We start from the raw sequence: 25094 nt of genomic DNA, 5'->3' as shown, positions 1-25094 counted from the left end.
TTTTTTTGCTGTCTGTTGCCCTCTTGGTAAGGGCCGGGCACTGGACGAGGCTCGGAGGAGGTGGGCTTTTTTATTGTTGTTTTTAAAGAGGCGGATTTTTGAATCAACACTCCCCATTTTTTTCCCGTTAAGTAATCGTTTGGTATAAAAGGAAATATCGCCTACTCAGTTTCATTCAGCGGTGCCAAAAAATGTTATTATAAATGAGTCCGCCAACTCTTCTTGAAAGAAGCCGAGAAGAATGCCAGACAGCGCTTAATAGACTAGCAACGCTGCAAAAGTTCATTAGGCCTGTTGCAATCGCGTCCGTCCCGTCTCTCCGCCTCCCCCGTCGTAGAGGAGGATGGCTTATTATTTTATTCTTCGGGAAGAGGGACCGCCTACGTCGCCTCCCCATCGCCAGTCCCTTCTTCTTCTTCTTCTTCTTCTTCTTCTTCTTCTTCTTCTCTCCACCGCCGCCACCACCTTCCATTGCAACTCCAAATACTTCAGACGCCCCCAAGTGAAAAGACTCACACTTGGGTATTGAACCGGGCATTAAACTTTGATTTGTTTTTGACGAGTCCCAGAGAGGGCGAAATATGTGCGCGCCAGACACTTAACTACTGTTTGGAGGTGTGAGGGTTAGAGATTTATGAGTAGCCACAACATCTGGGGCGCGGTGCTGGTGGTGGGGAGACGGCGGGAGGGGTGGGGAGACCGTGCAACACTCCCCCCCCCCGTCCAGAGGGGCGCAGGAGAGACTTACAGGGAGAGGGGCGCAGGAGAGACAGACAACGAGGACAACGCCAAGGCTTCGTCTTTTTCCTCTCGGGAGGAAAACTTCGTGACTGCTCAGTCGCCGTCTAGCTCAGCTGCACCTCATTGCAAGCATATAACTCTGCACACACAATTCTCTTCCGTTCCAAACGCAATCGCTGTTTTGCAACTCGCATATCACCCCCCCCCCCGGCCAGGTTGGGTTGGGAAGGGGCTAGGGAACTCGGGTGGGAAAAGCAGGCGCTGCAAACCAGCGAAACGGGCTTTCGAAACAGACTCCCTAAGAAGTAGCGTCTCCTGTCTGAACGCGCCTCTCTCCCCCTTCTTTTCCCTGCGCCCTGGTTTATTAGTGAAGTCAGGGGGTGCTCTTATAAGCTTCCCCCCCCCTTTTATTTTAAGGCTACTAGAAACTGTTGTTGTTGGCTTCAGACACGCACACGAACCACCACAACAACGCACGCTCCTTCCTGCTACCGCAGACGGTAAGCAAGGTGAGGCGAGTCCCTTTGGGTAGGTCGGGTCGGTCTAACCGCCAGTGTGGCGAGTGGAGTGCCTGGCTTGCGGAGCGTAAAGACTAGATGGGCGCGCGTGTCTGTGTGTGCCCCCGCGCGCGCGCGCACCCAAAAAAAGGGGGAGGGGGTCAGATCATTAGAAAGGGTTTCACACTGATTCGCACTCAACTTTTAAAAATCTCCAACACTCTTTCCCCCCCCCCACCTCCGAACACACACAGACACTCGCGCGCGCACACACACACACATTAGGAGACCGCCCACCGCAGAGCTAAGACCCCATAGATTTAAAGAGAGGCAGCATTCAGAGCCTGACGTTCATTCAATAAGCAGGCTTGTCTGTCTGGCGTGCTCTTTCGTTTCCCTCGTCTTCCTCCTGCTACTTGAGAGGTTGCGTCTTCTCTTTCCTCTGGAGGGAAATAACTAAGGATGTTAAACCAGAGAATCTTCCCGGGCATGGTTTTTCTCCTACTGTTTTTCTGCCACTTCATGGAAGATCAAACAGCACAGGGTAAGATGCGCTTTTACGCATTTTTAATGTGCAGATGTGCCTATTCTGTCATCCGTCTGCCTAGAGAGAGTCTGTCTGTCTACCCTTTCTGCCTTCTTCCCCCACGCTTTTCTCCAGAGACTCCCGTCAGATGAGCTGACTGTGGAACTCAACGGGGCATGCCTCTGAGCAGACGTGTCTGGCATTTTGCATGTCTACGGCTGCCGTCTCGGACATAAATAAACAAGTCCGTTCAACTCGTAGTGGGACTTACTTTTTTGGGTGGAAACGTGTGCTTAGGATCGCTCTGCGCGGGCTCCTTGGCACAAATGGCGCAGAAGTGACAGGGCGATCCGCGTTTGGCCGGGCGCATCGGGCAGAGAAGCTAGGCGCAATCATCATTAAAATCTTGATTGCCTTCATCATCATTAGCTCTAGCCCCTTTCTCAATAGCTTTTATCTTGCATCCCTAACGCGCTGCAGCTTAAATGAGCCGCTGCACCAGCTCAGAACTTTTCTGAGTTCGACCACCACGAAGGTCTGGTTTTGAACATGTGTGAATCTGTGTGTGCTCCCGCGCGCGCCTGAGAGAGAGGGAGGGAGGGAGAGGCTGTGCAGTTTTGTTTTTGTTGTTGCAGCTTTTTGGTAAGGTTGCTGTTTAATTTGCTAAAATCATCTTGGCGCGACGAGGATGGGAATATGGACTCCGAAAGGAACTCATTATTATAGCTCACACTCCTAGAGGAAAAGAGTTTTTTCAAGTTTGGATAATTGTTTTATGTGCCCCTGCTTTCCTCCAGTTTTATGCCATTCTGTGAACTTTGGCAAAGGATATCTTAGGGTGATTTAAAAAAAACAACAAAAACAACCCACAATGTAACCACGTATTTTCGCCCCCATCTCCACTTCAGTATTGATTAGATGTGGATTGAGGGGTTATTAGGATACTTCTACAGTTTAGACTTGGGGCATTTATTTCTGTTTCCTTTGTGAATGATTATGCCTCCCTTGGTGCTATATTGCAACCTTAGACTGGCAGCAGCTAAAATACGATAATTATTATTACCATTACTATTTTGAAGTTTTGAGGCGGATAGATTTGGTGCTTGGGACCACGTTAGTCGTGTGTGTGTGTGTGTGTGTGTGTGTGTGTGATATTTCCTTCTGAATTCTTTGCTCTGGCAAAATTCCCATATGGATAAAGAAGCAGAATCGATTGCCACTGAGTGTTTGGAGGAGTCACATTGGTGGTTCACGAGGGACTGCCCCCCCTCCCCCAAATTCTTCAATCTCAGAGAATGGAGCGACAGGTCTAATCAGTGTTCTTGGTTCGGATCCAGAAGCAGCAGCAGCAGATAGCCTCAAGGTTGTTGTTGCGGGTAACCCTGTGTTTGTGTGCGCGTATGTTCCCCCAATTGTTTTTCTCTAGTAAACCTGTGTAAACTTGTGTAGCTTAATCCGATTCTTCTCCGCTTCCCTCCTCCTGCGCTTAGCAGTACGCGTGCACACTTCGGTCACTCACTACTCCACTACAAGCCATCTAGTTCTTCTATTGATGAAATCAGCAAAGTTTGATGATTTCGAAAGACTACGGTTTTATCATCGCTGCTACCACCGTTGCCAAATCCTATACTTTGGGTGGAGGAACGGGAAAGACTGTAGCGAAATTTCCCTGTCGGTTGTGTGTGTGCCAACTTTTATGTATGAATTAAGCAAGGAGGTGGAGTGTGGGATAGACAAATGAGGGGGAGATAATAAGCGTCATTTTTTTTTCTTATGATCTTCTCCTTCCTTTTTTTAAAAAAATAATAATTCCTGAGATCTATTTCGCACCCTTGCCACGTGCAATCAAGTCTTTTCGGGCCCCCACCCTACCCTACACGCCACACTCCCCTCCAAAGCTACAGCGCTTTCTCCATATGGAAAAGTAAGACGTCAAATTGGCTTGATCAGGTTATTGGAATAGCGCTTCCATTTGGTCCAGAGGAGAAGCTTCAGGTTATGAAACCGGACAAATAAAAAGTAAACAGTCTAGTAAAAGTCAATGAAAGCCGCACGTGTTGTGTCTGGGTCACTGGTAACTGACATTGATATGGCTGGGTCTCTCTCTCTCCCTCTCTCTCTCTTTCTGAATGCAGCTGGGAATTGCTGGCTCCGGCAAGCCAGGAACGGCCGCTGCCAGGTCCTCTACAAAAATGGTCTCAGCAAGGAGGAGTGCTGTAAAACCGGCAGGCTTACCACTTCTTGGACCGAGGAGGACGTCAGTGATCACGTGCTTTTCAAGTGGATGATTTTCAGCGGGGGTGCCCCGAACTGTATCCCTTGCAAAGGTGGGGGCCTCTTAAAAATAAAAATAGGAAAGGACTGCATTTCTTCCCCAGGGGTGTTCACATGTTGCATTCAATGAGTTGTGTGACAGCTTTGTACCTGTGTCCAGTGTAACGTGTGAATGAATCTGTTAAGCTGCACAGTGCTGAGTGAGACACCATTGGTCCACACTGACCAGTAGTGTTTGCTCTGACCAGCAGCGCTTCTCTCTCCAAGGTCACACAGGCAGAACATTTCCCCCAGTCCTGCAACCTGAGAACTCTTCTTATCCCTGAAGCAGTCAGAGGTTGGGCTTGAGTTCTTCTGCATAGAAAGCTCTAAAACTGAGTTGCCGCCCCTTCCTAGGAAGGAGACTTCTCACCCCACCCACCGCAGCCTAGGGCTTCGTAATTTGTGCCAAGGCTCAGAGCCCAGGCATCTGTTTTCAGTGCCGTGGGCTCAATCCTTTTCCACCCTGAGATCATCTGGCGAAGGGCAGGTTATATGCTGAATAACTAACTAACCATGTGATACATGTAGCAAGGCAGAAGATATTAAAGTGTCCCTGAGCTGGTAAGGGATGCGGGTGGCACTGTGGGTTAAACCACAGAGCCTAGGACTTGTCGATCAGAAGGTCGGCGGTTCGAACTCCACGACGGGGTGAGCTCCCGTTGCTCGGTCCCAGCTCCTGCCAACTTAGCAGTTCGAAAGCATGTCAAAGTGCAAGTAGATAAATAGGTACCGCTCCGGCGGGAAGGTAAACGGCGTTTCCGTGTGCTGCTCTGGTTTGCCAGAAATGGCTTAGTCATGCTGGCCACATGACCCAGAAGCTGTACGCTGGCTCCCTCGGCCAATAAAGTGAGATGAGCGCCGCAACCCCAGAGTCGGTCACAACTGGACCCAATGGTCAAGGGTCCCTTTACCTTTGCCTGAGCTGGTACAGAGTGCATTTTCCTTGCCGTTTGTTGACTAGCAAGAGCCCTACAGTAACAGAGAGGGCTTCCAGATCTCAGGTTGGTGTCTCTAAACAGTCTAGCCATCCAGTGTCTCCTTCTCTACAAGAAAATAAATGCATTGACCGTAACAGCTTCTCCTTATAATAGACGTGGCTATTTTATTTTATTTTTGAAGGAGAGTTCCTGGGGCTCTAAGACTGCCTCGAGCTAATTCTAGATGTGTTTAGGGGCAGCTAGAATTATGCAGAAATAAATTCTGCATGTGCTCTTCATACCAGAGTCTGCAGGTAGGCTTGCCAGCAGTTCCCCCTGTGCCTCTAACAGCTGCACAACAAGCAGAAGTTTGGCAGGCCACCCTTTCCCAGCCAATTCATCTTCATGCTGGGAGCAGTTTTTGCCACATGGCTATTATGGCCACGGGGCCCCTGCCAGGAACAACAACAACACCCCTGTTCCTCTTACTGACCACTGGAGTCCAAAGCATGCTGTGATGAAGACTCAAGTTGAGCTCTGGTTACATGGGGGAACATGGTGTGTGAGTGAGCATGAAGGAGGAAGGCGGCAATCACTACGAACTTTCTTTTAGTGGCAACAGTGTGTAAAGCTCCATAGCTTTTGCTCACCTGGTGCCTTCCAGGTGTTTTCCTGCACTGGCCGGAGCAGATGGGAGTTGTAGTCCAAAACGTAAGGAGGGTGGCAGGATGGCAAAGGCTGTTTTATAAAGAACTAAGGTGTAGCAGGGGATGCGGGTGGCGCTGTGGGTTAAACCACAGAACCTAGGACTTGCCGATCAGAAGGTTGGTGGTTCGAATCCCCGCGACGGGGTGAGCTCCCATTGCTCAGTCCCTGCTCCTGCCAACCTAGCAGTTCAAAAGCATGTCAAAGTAGATAAATAGGTACCGCTCCAGCGGGAAGGTAAACAGAGTTTCTGTGCGCTGCTCTGGTTCACCAGAAGTGGCTTCGTCATGCTGGCCACATGACCCGGAAGCTGTACGCCGGCTCCCTCGGCCAATAAAGCGAGATGAGCGCCGCAACCCCAGAGCCGGCCATGACTGGACCTAATGGTCAGGGGTCCCTTTACCTTTTAAGGTGTAGCAGCAACTCACTTACCCAAGTATCTTGGACAGGATTATTCTAGAATAATAATAATTTTAAAAAGAAATGGATCACAGCCAGGGCTTTTCAGAGAGGCACGTGCAACCTTGGGCTGTCTGTAACTTAAATGACCTCCCCAATGAAAGAGGGTAGAGAACAAAACCCAACAGGTCAGGAGTGCTGGATGAGCAGAGAAGATACTGCATAGCTCAGTCAGTAGAGCATGAGACTCCTCATCTCAGGGTTTGAACCCCATGTTGGGCAAAATATTGCATTGCAGTGGGTTGGAGCAGATGATCCTCTACAATTCTATTATTCTAACGGACTGGAGAAAGGGAGGAGCTGAGGCAGATTTCCTCAAAGAAGCAATCTTTGACATGCATCTCACTTGTTAGTCCTGCGCATGCAGTTTCTCGTTGGAGATTAGCCCCTTTGGCATGCAATCAGACGATTAAAAGGATAGCATGGTCCACCTTTTCAATGGAGGGGGGGCTCTAATGTCTGTTGCTACTGCCCAATGCTTGCTATATTGCAGGCTAATAACTGGGGAGTGCACAGACATTATTTTGTGCCTCTAGCACCAGAATAAGGGGCATTTGGGAAGGAGTGGAGTGGATACGGACTTGTGTGTCACGTTGAAAGCATCCGGCTCAGCAAACGGGAAGATCCTGTGTTTTTCTTTTATGGCCTTTTTGCTACGGCGAAGGGGAGAGGGGATAACCTTCCTTATATTCTGGGTCAGCCTGTGGTTGTTTGTGAAGCTGTGGTGAGGACTCTGGGTGTTTAATTAAAGCGATGTCTCTGGGTTTTTCTTCCACCCGCCCCCAACACTGCCCTGCTCCCTTTTCCGTTTCCTCTTTAGAAACCTGTGAGAATGTGGACTGTGGGCCTGGGAAGAAATGCAAAATGAACAAGAAGAACAAACCTCGGTGTGTCTGTGCTCCAGATTGCTCTAATATCACATGGAAGGGCCCAGTGTGTGGCTTGGATGGGAAAACCTACAAGAATGAGTGTGCCCTTCTGAAAGCCAGGTGTAAAGAGCAGCCTGAACTTGAAGTCCAGTACCAGGGCAGATGCAAAAGTAAGTTTGCAACTTATCTGTTCTCTGGGTTGCAATGCTGGTGGGGGAGAAGGTATATCTGGAAAATCAGAAGTTGCTGGTGCTCCCGGTATACTACTTATCATGGTATATAACGCAGGAGATACCAGTGCAGAAAAGTGCTTTGTGGATTCTAACTCAAGTTCCCCCAAGAAGGACTGTGTACTGGCCATACATTTAAAGCACATGGCTTCCCCTCTAAAAAGGGGGGGGGGGGAATCCTGGGAACTGTAGTTTGTTAAGGGTGCCGAGAAGTCTGTCCTAACCCATGTGTAATGGAATGAGGTGGTAGAGTCCTCAGGCAGTTGGCTCAAGTGTTCCTCTTCAGGCTATAGGTGGGGAATGCCACTTGAAAATTACCCTCCCCCCAACCAAAAAACAATTAACATATGTGCAATTAAAACATATGTGCAATTAGAAAGCAAGAATCATCCTGGAGAATAGTTAAAGCTGATCCTGCCCCTTGATGCCCTAGTTGTTTTCATGTGCTGGGAGCTCTTACTTTTTCCACAAGAGAACATTCACAGTGTCACACTCATCCACATAACAGGGGTGGATGTTGGTAGCATGGCATCCTGGGCGAGAACAAAATTTGGCGCACAGCCCTCCCCGCCTAAATATTTCTTATTTTCACAATAATTCCTTTTGATACAGTTGCTTTTTTATGGCTCTTCTCAATAGGGACCCATATAAATTATTATTATTATTATTATTATTATTATTATTATTATTATTATTTTGTGCCCTCTTGGCTTGGCAAGGGTTCACCACAAGACGCACTGGGATGCAGATGATGTTTTGAAAACAGCAGTGCTTTCCATGTTGTGGCTAGTAAACCAAGCAGGGGTAGGGAACTGGATCAGGCCAATGGGCCGGATCCTTATGTCCCCTTTGTCACCACAGATAAGGGAGACTTAAAACACAGCAAGTTCATTCCCTGCCCCACCCCCACCCCGCTGTGTTTCAATTCACATTTGCATGGTGTTGTTCACACCAGACAGGAGGCAGATGTGTCTTCGCCTGGATGCGCATGGCTTTGCAACCCTCTCCACCTGGAATTCCTGCTCTTGCAGCTGTCATCTGCCTCATGTGTGGTGGCTGTCTCACACATACACATCCTTCTTAAGTATGAAGTAAATGCGGCTAGTCATATTGAAGCTCTACACGGGGCTATCTTTGAAGGTGACTCAGAAACTCATAACTCATCCAGAATGTGGCCGCCAGACAGGGAACTGGGAGCAGCTGCCGGGACTATATAACACCGGTCCTGAAATATCTACATTGGCTCCCAGTACGTTTCCTAGCACAATTCAAAATGTGGGTGCTGATGTTTAAAGCCCTAAACTGCTTTGGCTCTGTGTACCTGAAGGAGCATCTCCACCTCCACTGTTCAGTCTGGACACTGAGGGCCTTCTGGCGGTTCCCTCACTGCGAGAAGTGAAGTTACAGGGAACCAGGCAGAGGGCCTTCTCAGCAGTGGCCCCCTCCCATCAGATGTCAAGGAGATAAACAACTACACAACCTGCTAAATACATTTGAAGGCAGTCCTGTAACAGAATTTTATATCCTGTTGGAAGCTCTCCAGAGTGGCTGGGGCAGCCCAGTTAGATGAGTGGGGTATAAGTAACAAATTACTATTATTGTTGTAAGCTGGTTTGAGAAAAACAGCAGTTTACCTCAAGAAACTAGAGGATTCACCTGGATTGCAACAAACACCATGCATATGCAACCTCAAAAACTGGAAGTGGGAGCCCACTCGATGAGGACTAAGCAGTCTGGCTTGTTTTTGCCTGCTCACACTTTACAAACCCTGATGTGTGGGACAGACAGATATATTTGTAGGGGTGGAGCAGGTGGGCCAGAATAGTTTGAGGAAAAATAGGCCTAATTAGCCAGAGATGGGCCAGAGACTCCCCACCACTGAGACAGAGTGGCTATCTCTTCGCTGTGTTCATTTCCATTTAACATAAAAAGCTAATAAACAACTTTTCAATGGTTGTTGTTGGTGCCACATGTTATTCTAGGCTGCTTGGTGGTGAAGGTGGCTCGTGTTGTTGCTAACAGGTCGTTCTCCCTGTCTATTCTTTCAGAAACCTGTAGGGATGTTTTGTGCCCTGGCAGCTCCACCTGTGTGGTTGATCAAAACAATAACGCCAACTGTGTGACATGCAATCGGATTTGCCCAGAGCCTACCTCCCCTGAACAGTATCTCTGTGGGAATGACGGGATCACATATGCAAGCGCTTGTCATCTGAGGAAAGCGACCTGCCTGCTCGGAAGATCCATCGGTCTAGCCTACGAAGGAAAATGTATCAGTAAGTACCATGCATTGGGGAGGGGAAAACCTGAGAGGCCTGAACGAAGGAAGCTACACCATCCAACCTGGGATCTGTGCCTCATGGGTGGAACCAGATATTGTGAGGGAAACACAGGGCTCCCTGCTCGGTGTCTAGTGGAGAGGCAGCCACAGGAGAGAACTGGCAGGTGGAAGGAGTGTTTATGGAAGCACCTTGGCTCAGTGCTAGAGCATCTGTTCTGCAGGCAGACAGCCGTTCTCCAGGCAGGGCTGGGAGAAAACCCGGTTTCGATTCCTGGAGAACGGCTGTCTGTCAGTGTAGACAATACTTGGCATAAGCCACTTCCTATGATCCTGTGTTTAACCTTTACCCAGACCAGTTCTCCTCTTCAGGTCATTTTAAATAGATTGTCCCCCATCTGAGGACACACAGAACCTCTTCTGTGTGGGCTCTCCACCAGTTATCTTGGTAGGTTTTCTGAGTTCACCTCAGATGAGTGATGGCCAACTGTATCTACTGAACAGTGATGCAAATACTGTTTTATAGAACCGCAGTGCAGGAATGTAGGACTTTGAACACTCAAAAGGTGCTCTATAAACTTTAAATATTACCATTTACTGTTACTGTAATCCCCATTCTGCATCCTCTTGTCTCACGGGGAAGTTTACCAATGTGTGGAACGGCAAATGGTTCTGGGGCTACCCTATTGGGAGCCAGAGAGCTTCCATCAGTCACCTTAACAAGAAGGGCAATGAGCGCCATACAACAGCCAGTGTCAGAGAGTGTCTATTCAATATTGGCTGGATGAGACACCTGGATTTGGGCAACCTGTAAGCCAGAGGAACCCTCCAGAGTGGAGAGAGGCTGCTTTCAGGGTATCTGTGCCCCTCAGAAATAGGTGGCATAAGCCAGCAAGGCAAATATATATTCATTTACATTACACACACTGGCCCCCCCAATGATTCTGTGAGGTATGATTTACATTTTAAAGTTAAAGAACTAAAGGCTGTGAGAGAAAGAGGGTGTGAGATAGAGACTTGATCAAGGCTACCTGATGATTCTGTGACAGGAATCTTTTTTCAAACCACCTTTGCCTGCCCTTAAACTACATTTCTGTTACAATTAAGATGGCAAGGTTTAGATCAGGGGTGAGGAACCTGCTGACTAAAGATTCCATCATTGCGCTGTGTAGGTTGGGGCTGATGAGAATTGGAGTTCAACAATGTTGGAACCTCAAGTTCTCCACACCTGATTTAGTTGCTAAAATGTTTGGTGAATCTATTTTAAACAATTATATTGACTAAAAAGGTGCCCTGAGGTCAACTTGAAAATTATTGCAGATAGAAACTATCATCTTGCAAGAGGCATTCTCTCCTATGTGAAAAGGAAATGCCTCTTACAAAATTCTGCCAGCTTCAATGCATGTATACATCAGTCAAACCAAATTTCAGCATGCTTCCCTCTTAAGAACTGCTGTGGCTTTTTTCCTCTCATGGGAAAATGTACATCAATTGATGGGTCAACCCTAATACATATACTCCATGTCAATGACTTGAGATGTTAGGAAGCTGCATGGATTCCTCCATGCTGGCCTCTGCACCACTAGTATGGGGTGGCTCCACTGTGGCAGAGGTCCCATGCTATCATACCCCCTAACATTTCTCCAATGAAATTAGGGAGGTCCCATTCCATAATTTTATATATATATATATATATATATATATATATATATATATATATTACTATTTATACCCCACACATCTTACTGGGTTGCCCCAGCCATTCTAGGCAGCTCCCAGCATATATAAAAACACAACCAAACATTAAACATTAAAAAAACCCTTCCTTATACAGTAATACCTCTGCAAATATCCGCCTCATCTAGCGTCCATTCCAGCAAACGTCCACGGCAAACCCAGAAGTGTGTGTGTGTGCAGACACAGCACTTTGCCCTGCGTCCTTTTCGGCTAGCAGCCGGGGCTCCGGAATGGATCCCAGTCACAAAACAAGATACAACTGTATAGGACTGCCTTCAAACAGCTCGAGGGTCAGATAACTCCACAACCCCCAACGTTTCTCCAATGAAAATAGGGACATCCTAGGGGAACGTGGGACATTCTGGGATCAAATCAGATAACCGGGATGGCTTCTCTAAATCAGGGACATCCTTGGGAAATAGGGACACTTGGAGGGTCAGTGCTATGCCCAAGTGGGCGCAAAAGCTCATAAAGCCCTAAAATAGGGCTTTCCATCGTGGGGAGCCACCCAGTTTAGAGCCACTGGATCCAAAGCCCTGTGCATCCCCCAAGGTCCCCTGCCCCCACGATCCATGAGCTGATCCAACTAGTATTTGGATGTGGTGGTGACAAGTAGACATCTATAGTGTTGCACTGTTGATCAATTAAACTATCATGTAATAATAATCCCCTAAAATTTCTCCTTCATCCGGCAACCATAATCATTCTAATACAATCTCTTTACAACAGAAGAGGAGCAGATGGCAGTTTAAGTGACAGCAAGGGGAGAGACTCAGGAGTTGGGCTGGTGCTGAAATTCATAATTCCAGACTTGAAAAATGCAGATTTGGGTAACTCCAACAGGAGACTAGTATTGTGAGCCCAAAAACGCAAATTTGGGTAACTACAATATGAGGCTGGTATTATGAGCCCTAAATTTCTTCTCCGGTTCAGATTTTAACCTGAGTCCAAGAAGACCTTCAGTCTTCCCTTCCATCCTATCACTCCACCAAGGCTGGAAAAAGGTTTTTCTCATCCCTTCTTTCTCTGATGCTATGGCTATGCACGCTACATGGCTTCACTACAAACTGTTATTTTCCCACTCCTGTGAGAGATCTAGATTTTTTTTAAAGGAGAAAAGCTATTTTCAGTCCATGTAAAATAATATTCCCCATGAATTGTTGTTCAGGCAGTTGTTTCTATTGGAATCCAGTTGACTTCAACACTGAAGCCATGTGGTCTGAAAACATCTTCAAAGATCTGGTATCCTCATGTATTAGGGGTTCCAATGGGAGGTGGGCCAAAGATTTGTCCTCAGTAATTGTCAGCTGAATTAAATAGAAAGTTTTCTTGAACTAAAACCTGGATTTCTGGATTCCAGGAATACATTCCTACTTGGTTTTTAAGTAATTTTGGAACTTTTAGCATTTTCTTCTGCTGTGGTTTTGGTGTGGAAGATGAGGAATGGAATGTGTTGCGCAAGGGGTGCACCAGTTTTTCTCTTTTTGGTCAAGACTAGCCATTTCAGTGGCATGGAAATTTCTACAGAAAATCCACTTTTCTAATTCCATTTACCTGGCTGCTATATCTCTGCCATTTCCCCTTCTTGCTGCAACTTCTTGCATCTTCCTCATAGATCACCGTACCCACTGAGGAATTAAGTAATGAGATATCATTACAACTTTGCAAAGCCAGTCAGATTCGTATCACACACGGCAGCTAAGGGTCAGGATAAGTGAGGGCAACTGAAATAAACCTTTTTGCAAGGAGTACCCCCCAGAATTGAGACTTTTGTCACTGGCAGAAATACAGTCAAAAGCAGTTAATACTTCTAGCCCTAGTTAACTCTATAATTTTGCTACAAAACCCACTTCCCTGCTGATTACAGTATGGAACTTGAAGATACAGTGGTAGCTTGGGTTAAGAACTTAATTCATTCTGAAGGTCCGTTCTTAACCTGAAACTGTTCTTAACCTGAGGTACCACTTTAGCTAATGGGGCCTCCCGCTGCTGCCATGCCACTGGAGTACGATTTCTGTTCTCATTCTGAAGCAAAGTTCTTAACCCGAGGTGCTATTTCTGGGTTAGCGGAGTCTGTAACCTGTAAGGTTACAGCGTCTGTAACCCAAAGTACCACTGTAGAGGGGTGGGGTTGCATGTGATAGGAGACAGCTTTTGCCTGTTTCCACAGAAGACATGCTCCTCTCCATCTTCCAGAAACTTTCTCATTAACCCTGGAGATGCTTTATAACTCTGTCCTATTGGGGAAACTTGGGAGTTCAGGTCATTTGTTAAAGTTGTGCTCTCCCCTTTCTCCAAAAAGGGCAGGCTTTTGGGGAAAGGGCTTTTTAACCTCATTCTCACAAACAGTGGATAACACGTTAAACTCTCAGTGCTGTACCAATTCAGATTGTAGCTATGGACTTACATGATCAAATGCTTCTCCATACAATAAATAAATAAATGTAGTAGAAAAGTAGATCAAAAAGAGAACTTCTACCTTTTTTCCTGGCGTTCTAGTTTCCTAGGGATTTTTGTAGGGATCTCTCTCTCTTTTGCATTCAGCCATTTGAGCTCATATATACAGTCTCAAGAGGCATTGTCCTGGCAAAGTTTTACCACCTCATCTGCCATTTTTGGGTTCAGACTTTAGATTAGCAACATATCCTGTGTCTTTCCCCCCAAGATCAAGCAGTGTGCATCACAGCTGAGCAGGGTTCTGAATGTATGTTTAACTTATTTAAATCCGGCACTCTATAGACACTACACCTCAATAGCTCCTTTGTACTTACATTCCCTTACATTAAAGGACTCTGTCTTGCTCTGCCACCCAGGCAGCTTTCCTAAGTGCTATTAAAAGCACATTTTAGTCCAGAATGCATCACTTGTGAGCATTTACAATGGGTGATAAAAAGCAAAGAACTTCATATTTTAAGTCTGTGACTTCTACGAGTGAAAAATGCAGAACCCTATTTGAACATACCTTGGGAAATCAGCCAATTGGTGATATCTGCCAGTGTCAAAATTAGTGACAGGGAACCATCACTACCAAACCTGGTCATGCATGGCGCTGGGCTTGGAGAAAACAAATTCAGAAAAAATAAGCTGAGCCTGTTGTCCCCCTGATGATACCACTGAGAGCATGGCAGGTTCTGGTCCCTCCCTCAGCTGCTTCAGTGAGCTTTCAAGTCATCTCCCCCTCCCCACCCACTTTCATTCTCATCTTTCTAGGGCTGCCATATGTCTGGAATACGTCCATCAAAAATGGCATCCAGGTGGCATTTTTGGAAATCAGTCAATATGTCTGGGAAAACCCCTATCAGTCCATATCAGAAGTGTGGGGTTTTTTGGCAAATAATTTTTTTTCAAAAAAAGCTCAACAACCTTTTTGTCTGGGTTTTCAGTTTTTGAAATATGGCAACCCTACATCCTTCCATTTATGTTTGGTCAAGGGATTAAAGCACATATTGGACATTTAGGTTAGCACAATTAAAGAAGATTGAAGTGTTCTGTGGCCTTAGTGTAACAAATCCACTTAAAAAAACTATCAACAGACTTTCTGCAGTTAGGAAAGTGACAGGGAAGTACACTGAAAAGTGTGGGATGAAGGAACAATTAACACAAAGCTGTATAAACACTGCACAAGCAAATCAGGAGGTCAATTGGGGAACTACAGAAGATGAACGAAACAAGGGGACTTTCATTCATATTCACCTCTCTTATGCCTGGACCATTGAGAAATGCAATTTCCGCAGTGCTAGACACAGCATGGGGGAATCTAGATCTCCCACAATAGTGGGGGAATAACAGTGCAGCCATGTTAGAGTGCATAATAGCCATAGCATCAGAGAAAGAAGATAATACAAATTTCAGCTGAAGGTTGTACAACTGAAGCCAACGGCTGATGTGATTCCCTATATAATTTACTAATTTGATAAACAGCTGCAAATTATATATCTTGTACTGAATTTATGGACAGAAAGAAAGGCAACAGCTACAATCTAAAAAGCACTTTGCATGTGGCCAAGATCTTAGATTTTTAACTTTTTTTAACAGCAGCTCTCCCCCTGCCCTGCCTCACCACTGCCCTATACAGTCACATACACTATACACTCCATGCTAAAACAATAAAGACTGCAGTGGATCCTTCAAGGTAAATAAATTTAGCCTGGTATTAGTGTTCATGCACCACAAGCCATTGTACTGATTGCGTGAAATGTTGTCCTCAGTTGGCTGTAAACATTGAAGCTAAAAGACCTTGACTTGCAAAATGTACAGCCTGTGACATTTCTATGCAAATTCAAACATAGGCAAAATGAATACAGTAACCGTTCAAGGCAGAGAGGTTTCTGATCACGCAATCTCCCCTTGCTTTGCCGTGCTAACCTAACACCTAGAGTGGGAGACAAAACTTTGATCTTGTTTGGGCTCCTTGCTGTAACACGAGCTGGTTTTGCAACTCCTTCTGGTGTCATAAGTGGTTTGCTACATTATCTGACCCTTCTGAGAATGCAGAGCTAGTCATTCAGTGTGACCATTGCGGCTGGGTCTGCCACTGTTTATAAAAATAGAGGACTAATTGAGCCCTAGAAAGCAAGATGCCTCTCCCACCCTCCCTCCTTCCCTCTCTTCTCGCATGCCTTTCCCTTAAAAATCCTATTCTGATCTTTGGTCTCAAAGATCAAGCACAGGGGTCTTGGGACCAGCAGCAATTACTAATTTATAACATTGTGCCAGCACTGGGAGCTGTCCCTGTGCCCAGAGTTGGCTCAGCAGCTCATGTGGAAGCTGTTACATTGGCAGTAGGCCACTACCTCTGACCTGGAAGATCAGTATGACACAAGAGCCACATAGCCCACTTCTAAGTCCTCCAGGTTTCCATGGGATTTGCTCCCTAGAGAGTATGCTTATGCTTACGGATCTCAGTGGCAAATGTGTGTCACCAACACACATTTATCAGGCAACCTAGGGCCATTTTGAAGGCAGTCATGTGTGTTTTCTTTTATTCATAGGGAATGGGCCTAAAAATTCACCTTGAATCTGTGCCTTTTTAAAACCCTGGTTCCTTTCAAGGTCACTCTGAATTCTCTCTGCTTTGAGTTGTGTTTCTAGTTCCCAGGCACTGTGTCTAAAACAACTCTGTGTTTCTTCATTCACTTGTAATGGGGAATCCAACATTGGCTAAAACTTTTCCCCTATTTTGGCCAGAGTGGATGAAATTTGTAGGCACAGTAGTCCTTCCAGAGTGGATTATGCCTGTCAAATTGTGGATAAATTGATCCAAGTGGGGGGTTTTTTGTGAGGGACATAAAAACGATTCATTTTCATCCATAATCCTGAGTGGGCAGGCCTGTCTTTCTTTTTGATGTGGCACTTCAGTATGGGAGGGAAAGACTCCTGAATCACTCTGATTCACCTGGTTATCCAGCCCACACAGAGAGCTGACACTCACCCCTAGTGCTTCCCTATAGTCAGGGCCAGCCCTACCACTAGGCAAAGTGAGGGACCCGCCTCAGGCGGCAGATGCTGGTGGGTAGAAGCAGCAGCCACCCAAAGTTCCTCCTGAGCTCTGCAGCCATTCCCTTGTGTTGCCACACAGCCTCTCCTGGCCTCTCTAAGTGTGGTGAAGAGTATTATCCCGTCATTAGTGTGGAAGTAAGAATTCAACCACCAGCACAGTTGGTTTCTGTGTGTGGAGTAGAGGAGTGTCACCACCTTGTCCTTCACCCCAGACAACACAATTTTAAGGGCTGACACTTTCTGTGGTGGCTGTTGCCGATAAATCAGATTTATAGGATTTGGACTTGGCCATGGCAAGGGTTTCAGCTTGAGCCATTACACCCAAAGGCAAGTAGAGGAACAGATGGCACTCCTCAACCTTCCATGTTCAGAAAGTAGATCAGGCTAGCAAATGAATCTTGTTTCAAAACAGGAGAAGGAGCATGATTCTGCACCAAACAGGAGGATAGCAGTATAGCTTATGGGGTACAGGGCAGGTTAGGTAGCCCACACAGCTCTGTCATCCATCACCTGACTGCTGTGCCTCTCCGTATCCAGCATCGTGACCCTGTCTCTCTACCTAGCCTGAACAGACAGCACTGGAGGCTGGTCTGCTGGGATGAATGGAGCTTTGCTCTACCAATCTTAGTCTGTCCTCTGTCAGCCCCCACCTCCTAATAATCAGTCCAGAGAGTGGCACTAGCAGTCAGATTCCTCCTCCGCCTTCATCTCTTCTACTTGCAGAATTCAGTAGGGAGGAGGATGGAGACAAAACTAGAATTAGTTGGCCCTGCCTATCATTGTCTCTTGTTCTACCTGCCGTTGACTCTGGTTGCATCTACTGTTGGCCTCCCTGCCAGTCCTAAGGGGCATCAGCCTCTGCTGATTGAGAGTGTTGGATAAGGAAAGCTCTCTGAGATTGCACTCACAGCCTCCAGTGCCTTTAGCTGAAACTCTCCCTCTTCTAGCTAAAACTTTCAGCCAGGGCCCCACCCTCCATCAGAAAACCAGGAGACAAGTAAAACTCAATTTTAAGTCCTAGCTTCTCTCCACACCTCCAGCTTCACTGCCTCCTGTTGGGCAGTTACAGGGTTGTTGTTTTTTGGAATCATCTTTGTGACCCTGCAGAAATTGTCAGAATATAATTTCACAGTTACTTTGCTTTTGTTCTTCTTTTTTTAAAAAAAAAAAAAGCAAGCAAACGTCAACCTCTTTCCCCTTCCCCTCTTTTTTCTTTTTTTTTAATGAAAATCTCTTGTAGAGGCCAAATCTTGCGAAGACATCCAATGCAGCACCGGGAAGAAATGTTTGTGGGATTTAAAAGTGGGCAGAGGCCGGTGTGCCCTCTGCGACGAGCTCTGTCCCGAAAGCAAATCGGATGAATCTGTTTGTGCCAGCGATAACACCACTTACCCAAGTGAATGTGCTATGAAGGAGGCAGCGTGTTCCCTGGGTGTGCTTTTGGAAGTAAAGCACCCAGGATCTTGCAACTGTAAGTGAGATTTTTAACCTTCCCAGGAACGGTTATCTTCTGAAGGCAAAACAGCCCCCAGTTTAGGGAAGACTGACACCCTTATTAAACATGAAAGGGAACATGAGAGAGATCTTATGCAAAAAGATTTATATATTATACAGACGTCTTGTGGTTCGTAAGGCATAACAGATAGCCAACAGCGGACATTTTGGGGAGCCTTTTCTCATTGTAGGAAAGGGTCTGCTTAACATCAGAGGGCTGCCTTAAATGCATCTTTCGGGCGATTTCCTGCCCTCTCTTAATATCGTTTGCTTCAGTGTGCTTTGCTGTTTGCTTTATTAACACTTGGCTACAATCTAATCGCACCCTCCCTCCCCACTCCCTCCTGCGACCCCCCTAGCTTAACACTTAACCACGTGGGCTGCTGTCTCCTTGCAGTTGCCTCTGAATGAAGGACTCAAAAAAATAAAAATAAAAAAGCAGTTTAAAAAACCTAGAACACAAGAGCACTTTTTATCTAATTTCAGGAATCTGCCAATAAAACCTGAGCCATTGAGTCTTCAGAACTTGCTGCAGTTATGACTTCATAGATTATGTAACACACACACACATGCACACAAAAACTTTATTGCGTAACAGCAGATGCCAAAGCGCATCTCACTACAAGCCACGCTTAAAAAAACAAAACAAAAAAAGAGTAAAAATGAAACTCTCTATCACGGCTATGCAGGGGGCTTTGAAAACATGCTCTGAGCTGCTTCTGCGCTGTTGTTGTCCGTGTTTAAACAACAGCTCCCCTGTATTCTCCTATCTAGCCATTAATGAAGATCTTGAAGAAGACGAAGAAGACGACGACCAGGACTACAGCTTATCTTCCAATCAGTGGTAAAACTTCCATCACTTTTGGAACAGCCATTGGGCAAGAAATACAATGTCCATACTGTACATAAATGTATGCTTATTTATTTGGGGAAGAAAAAAGTATACATATAGTTGAATCTTGTAGACATTTATTTATACTGTGTCATGTTTTATAATTTATACATAAAAAATGTCCGATTGACTGTACACCTTTTTTTTTTTTTTTTTGGAAGAAATTTAATCGTTATGGGATGAACAGTGTTATTTATTGTGAGGTCTCTTGCCTGTATAGTAAAGCTTCTTCTTTTTTTTCTTGTAAACTATAAATCCATTCCTTAGAGCTTACCCCCCCCCATCCCCGTCACAACTCTTCATAGCCTTGTTTCTGCCAGTGTTAACTCTTTTCCACTTTAACAAAACTTTGCATGTCAGTTTCCTGTTACACTTTTATTTATTGCATTTCCTTGCCGGTTCTGTACATACATCCACAATCCCTCGGGTATTTGTTTACAAGGAATCTTGACTGACCAAAAGGCGCTGTAAACTGACTTAACTATAGATTCGGGGTGCAATGAGGCATTCTTTAAGGAAACCTCTTCCCCTTGGTTATCCCTTGGTTGTGTTCTTCTGATTGATTCATGTTATTGAGGTGATCTCAGTGTACTGGACATTTCTACTGTACTATGAGAATCCAAACCCAAAGATCGGATTATGAAGGCCGTTAATAGCTATATGGCTAAATGTAATGAGAGCATAATTTTTTATTGGGGAAAAAATACATTGTCACATGCATCAACGTTTTATTTGATGTTTCCTTTAAGATAGTCCTGCAGTTCCATTTTTAAAAGTTCTTTTCATTTCTCATTCAAAGTGTTCACAGAATATTATATCAAAGCTTTATCAGTTCAAGTTTCTTGCTTACGTTTTTTTTCTGAGGCAATTTTATATTTTCAAACATGGCGAGTTAAATATAAATTCATTTAAATATATAGTTTTGTACTTTTCTACCATGTAAATGTGCAATGTATATAAAAGTTATAATGTGTATTTGTAAATAAATTATGAGTGAAAAAAATAAAAAAAATGGATTTCTTTTCCCTATAATACATTGGCTTCAGTTATTGGTTGCTTAATGTGGTTCTTCCCCACCACCACCAAGGCTTTTTGAATGTGGAGGGAGTTAGTTTCAGAGCTGGCTTCCCAACTTGGTACCCTTCAGGTGTTGAACTACAATTCCCATCATCCCTCACCATTAGCTTTGCTGGCTGGGAGGGATGGGTGTTGCAGTCCAAAACAGCTGGAGGGCACCAAGTTTGCAAATGCAGGTTGTTATTTCGAGCCCCGGGAATTGTCTGAAGGCCTGTCAACTTAAAACTAAGGACGTATAGCCCTGGGCAGTGTCTGAATGGAAGACCACAAGGTAAATAATAATAATAATAATAATTTATTATTTATACCCCGCCCATCTGGCTGAGCTTCCCCAGCCACTCTGGGTGGCTCCCAATTGAGTATTAAAAACAATACAGCATTAAAATCCCTTATATGCTACTTTGAGTTCCATCATGGAAGCAAATTTGTACTTTTCTTTGGGTGTGAAAAAAATATCCCAATCTAGTGCTGGATGAACTCCAAGAGTTGGTGCTGACAGGGTTTCAAAATGGCTGCTTGCCTCATCACATGTGGTGAGCAGGAATAAGCGTCACATGATTGGGAAGGGAAGCATTTATATGCTGGGAAACTGGTGGTGGTGGTTTTCTTTCAGATGAACCAAATAGAAGTGGACTATAATAATCTGTGGGCTAAGTAATTTTTGCAGTATTGGCTGGTGTGGAAGGGTGGAGTCACCTTCCAAACACCAGTGTTGCTGCAGATAACCTGGATGGGGATTGGGCAGGGCTATGGTGGAGGCAATCCAGCACTCCCACCTGAGTGAGCCACCCCCCAAAATGTTTACAACCCCACTGCTCTGCCCTCTCAAGTTAAGTTCCGTACCACTACACTGGCCACTAGTGGTCTTCTGGAGACTTATTTGCAGCACTGCTTTAAACCTTATATTCAAATGGTGAATTTACTACTCCCAGCCATATCACTTACTGAACTCACCGTGTGATTTGGGGCCACATTGGTGATGATCAGTAGCAGAAAGCAAAGGAAAAAATTCACTGTGTGATGGTACAAATTCACATAGTGGATTCCAGTAGATCATTAGAAATCGCCATGAGATTGCAGGCCTCTGGCAAAATGCCTAGCATAGGACTGCATCCCTCCAGAGATGTAGCTGTTCACCCCTGACTATTGGCTGAACTGACTGTGGACAGAGGTTGTAGGATGAGAGTTGAGGTCCAACAACGCAGGAACCATTGGTTTCCCATTTTTACAGCTCTGAGCCATAGTAAACCTGAAGAAATGAAATCTGAACTTTAGTTCACGGGGGATATTCAGTGGCGGAGGAACCCTCTCCGGCAACCAGGATGGCGCAGCCCATACAGACTCCTCATGTGCAGCATCCCATGTGTGCGCACTCCCTACAGAATGCCGCATATGCACAGTCCGTACGGACGGTGCGTGAGTGGCGCCCATACAGACTGCGGGCTCCCTCGCTCGCTCTACAGCTGAGGGGAGGCAGGGGCCATCTTGTCACCCCTCCCAGAGTGGCACCCGGCTCTCCACACACACCCTCCCTATGCCACTGTGCATGTACCGGTAAAAGGAATAGGGTTTGCGGCAATACTGACATTTTAAAAGTGATCTATTAGAGTTATGGGAAAGTGGTAAACAAGCACAGGTCAAATAATTTTATCTGCTATTATTTATTCAACCACGATTGAGTAAAAGGGTTGTTCCACACAGAATAAACGTTCCATTCTGGTGCAAAGTCACATTTAGATTCTAGAAAATTGTACTCTAACTTACTTCCAACGTCTCATATTGAGGCACCTGAGAGCCAGTGTGCAGTAGTGTTTAGAATGTTAAACTAGAACGTCATAGATCCAGTTTCAAATCCTTACTCAGCCGCAAAGCTCATGGGGTGAACCTTCGCCCAGTCACGTTCTCTCAGTCAAACTCAACTCACAGGGTTGTTGTGAGAATAAAATGTGGGTTATACAATGCCCTCAGCTTCTCGAAGGAAGGCTGAAATATTGTAATAAATATTGCAACAGTGACAGCGTTTGTTCCTCTTTATGTCGTTAAGAGCTTAGTTCAGTTTCAAGAATCCTTCCAGGGACTCTTTCTTTATCCTGTAAAACCATACAATGTCAATATAACCATGTATTTTGCCTGCATACAATAAAGCTTTTATTGGTGGACACTGGGATCGTGAAGTTTTAATCGCGTATTAACAGGTCTACTTGCTGAGGAATTAATTCCTTGCACCTAGTAGTTCTATGCAAACCTAAAATGATAGCTGGATTCATTTATACTTGGTGGTCTACACAAAAATATGTGAATAGACACCATTGGGCTGTATCCAACACTGTCATTCAGCTGGCAATAAGACTTCCATCAGTGGAAGCCTCTGGAACACTCTGGTGCAATGAGCAAAATGCCAGCAAAACCCTTATCAAATAAAGAATGCCTAACTTCTGGGGAACTCCAGAAGGGTAGTCAGATTAGTCTGGTACAGCAAAAACAATTTAGTCTTCTGAAGCACCTTCAAGGTCTATTTTGGCACAAGCTTCAGGGGGGAAAGTATCAGCTTTATCGGATGCATGAACTGTTATCCTCCCTTGGCAGACAGATAGGGAAACTAATTTTGTAAACAGTGAGGCCAAAAAGCCATGAAATGCGAGAGGTCCAGGAGATCTGTGACATTTGTATTTAGAATTGTAGAGCTGGAAGAAACCCCGAAGGTCATCTAGTCATAGCTGCCAAGGTTTTCCCTTTTTAAAGGGAAATTCCCTTATTCCGAATAGGATTCCTCGCAAGAAAAGGGAAAAGTTGACAGCTATGCAAGTATGATTTAGAATATGATAGACAAAAATGGAGTGAAGAGTTAGGGGTGCAGATAACAAGTGATATATGGGCATCATGTATAAAATCAACAGAAATAGCTTCTATGGATCTAAGACTAAGACTTATTCAGCAGAAAATAATATTCAGAGTCCATTGGACTCCAGCAAAACTTTACCAGAAGAAAATAACAAATGCAGACAACTGCTGGAGATGTGGAAGTAAAAATGCAAACATAGTACATATGATGATTGGCTGCCCGATGATAAGATCATTTTGGTGCGAGGTGAGGATATATATAGCAAGATTAATAACAAAAAATGTTATTTAGGGGATTTGAATTTAATTCTAAATTATATACCAGAAACGTGGGAGATTACAAGGGGTCAAAAAAAATGGATATACCATGCCATTATTAGAAGCAAAAAAACTTGTTCTGATGAATTGGAAGAGCCGCAAAAAGATCCCACTGAGCACATGGATTGACAATATGGACAGACTAGTTACATATGAACGAATTGCATATTAACACAAATTAAGAATGGATAAATATGAAGAAATCTGGAAGGATTACCGTACTTAAGAGATAAGGCAGAAAGTGGAGGGAAGTAGGGGGAGGAGAGGTGGGGAAATATACTGCTAAAAAGGTGTAGTTATAGGTATATCAGTACTCAAATCTGAATTGTTAAATTGTGTTACTGTGGTTTTTGTTGTATGTGTTTTTTGTGGTTGCTGTTTGTATTGAAAAAATGATTAAATAAATTAAACACACACACACAAAAACAGCTATGCATCTAGCCCAACTCGCCCCTGCAAGGTAGGAATCTCAGCTAAAACATCCCTGATAGGCGGCCATCCAATCACAGCTTAAAAATCTCTGCGGGAGGGCAGTCCAAGGCAAACCAAGGGAGACCTTTCCACTGTCAAACAGCTCTTATTGTCAGAAAGTTTTTCCTGATGTTTAGTCGGAATCTCCTTTCCTGTATCTTGAAGCCATTGGTTCAGGCCCTGCCCTCCCGAGCAGTTCTATAATGGTAACAGTTGAATTTTTAGGGAGTTCCACACAAGGGTCATTGCTACAGTGAAGGCCTTGTTTTGTGCTCTTTGGTATAATGATAGAAAACAGAGCAAGACGTCTTGGGTAGATTTGAAAGACCATGAAGGCACATATGGGAAGAGGAACTCTTGAAGATAGGCAGGAACCAGGCCATCTGAGTCTTTAATGGTAAGACCTAACACTTGAATTGGCCCTAGAAGCAAACAGGCAGCCAATCTTAGCAGGACTATGATTTCTCTTCCGTAAAAGAGCAGCTGGTTTCTGCAATAATCAAAGCATTCCTAGTCGTCTCTAAAGGCAGCCCTGCGTAAAGTGCATTACAGCAATCCACAGGAGATTATCAATGTATGCAGAATGGATGCCAGCTCGTGATCTGAGAGGATCATAATACAAATCAAAGGTGGTAATCAGCCATCCTGGCTACTTTTGCTACTAGTCTGTCTAGCAGCAGAGCAGGATACCAACCAAGACTGCAATTCTGACACTTTAGAGGCAGTGCAAGTTGAAATTTCTCAGGAGGTATTTTTCGGAGTTCACATTCTCACCCCTCTTCCCTAGAAACAAGGCCATTTTGCAGAAACTGGTTGTGGTGCCTGCCACACACACACACACTGAAATGGGATACAATTTGCAGACATGGTAGCCCTTCCTAAGGGAATAAATCCTGCCAAATTTCAGAAGGATAGTGGCGGTGCTTTCCTTTAAGGGCAGCCTTTGTAGCCTTGGAGTGGATAAAAAGGATTCACTTAATCTCCCCAAGTGATCTGTGGGCAATTGGTCTGCAAATACCAGACATAGGAGAGGTGCCTTGAGGAAAGAAACATGCCAAATTACAGACAAATAGGTCGGGGTGTGTGCTGTGCTAGATGTCTTTAAAAGTGTGTGTGTGTGTGTGTGTGTGTGTGTGCACGTGTGTGTGTGTTTGTGTGTGTGTGTACCTTCTATAACTTTTTAATTTTGGCAGAATTAGATCAAATTTTCAGGCATGTCCAATGACACCT

At 45.0% G+C, this 25094-nt stretch overlaps 1 protein-coding gene across 2 annotated transcripts; it reads left to right on the top strand.

Annotated features, from left to right (window-relative positions):
* The first annotated feature begins 1543 nt into the window (after positions 1–1543).
* Positions 1544–22393, top strand: FST (follistatin). Of its 2 annotated transcripts, none has more exons than XM_079995070.1 (6): positions 1544–1782; positions 3900–4091; positions 6982–7200; positions 9309–9533; positions 18012–18242; positions 18752–19852. In XM_079995070.1, coding segments are annotated over exons 1-6 (951 nt in total). In that variant the 5' UTR covers positions 1544–1700; the 3' UTR covers positions 18754–19852. The 2 variants fall into 2 exon arrangements, with proteins under 2 accessions (XP_079851196.1, XP_079851195.1); XM_079995069.1 differs by having other exon boundaries at positions 1546–1782; positions 19040–22393.
* The last annotated feature ends 2701 nt before the right edge of the window (positions 22394–25094 follow it).

The sequence above is a fragment of the Podarcis cretensis genome, assembly GCF_951804945.1.
Source record: "Podarcis cretensis genome assembly, chromosome: 11".
In the NCBI taxonomy this organism is placed as follows: Eukaryota; Metazoa; Chordata; class Lepidosauria; order Squamata; family Lacertidae; genus Podarcis; species Podarcis cretensis.
Note: the sequence above shows the minus strand (reverse complement) of the source record. Positions and strands in the feature narration are given on the sequence as shown.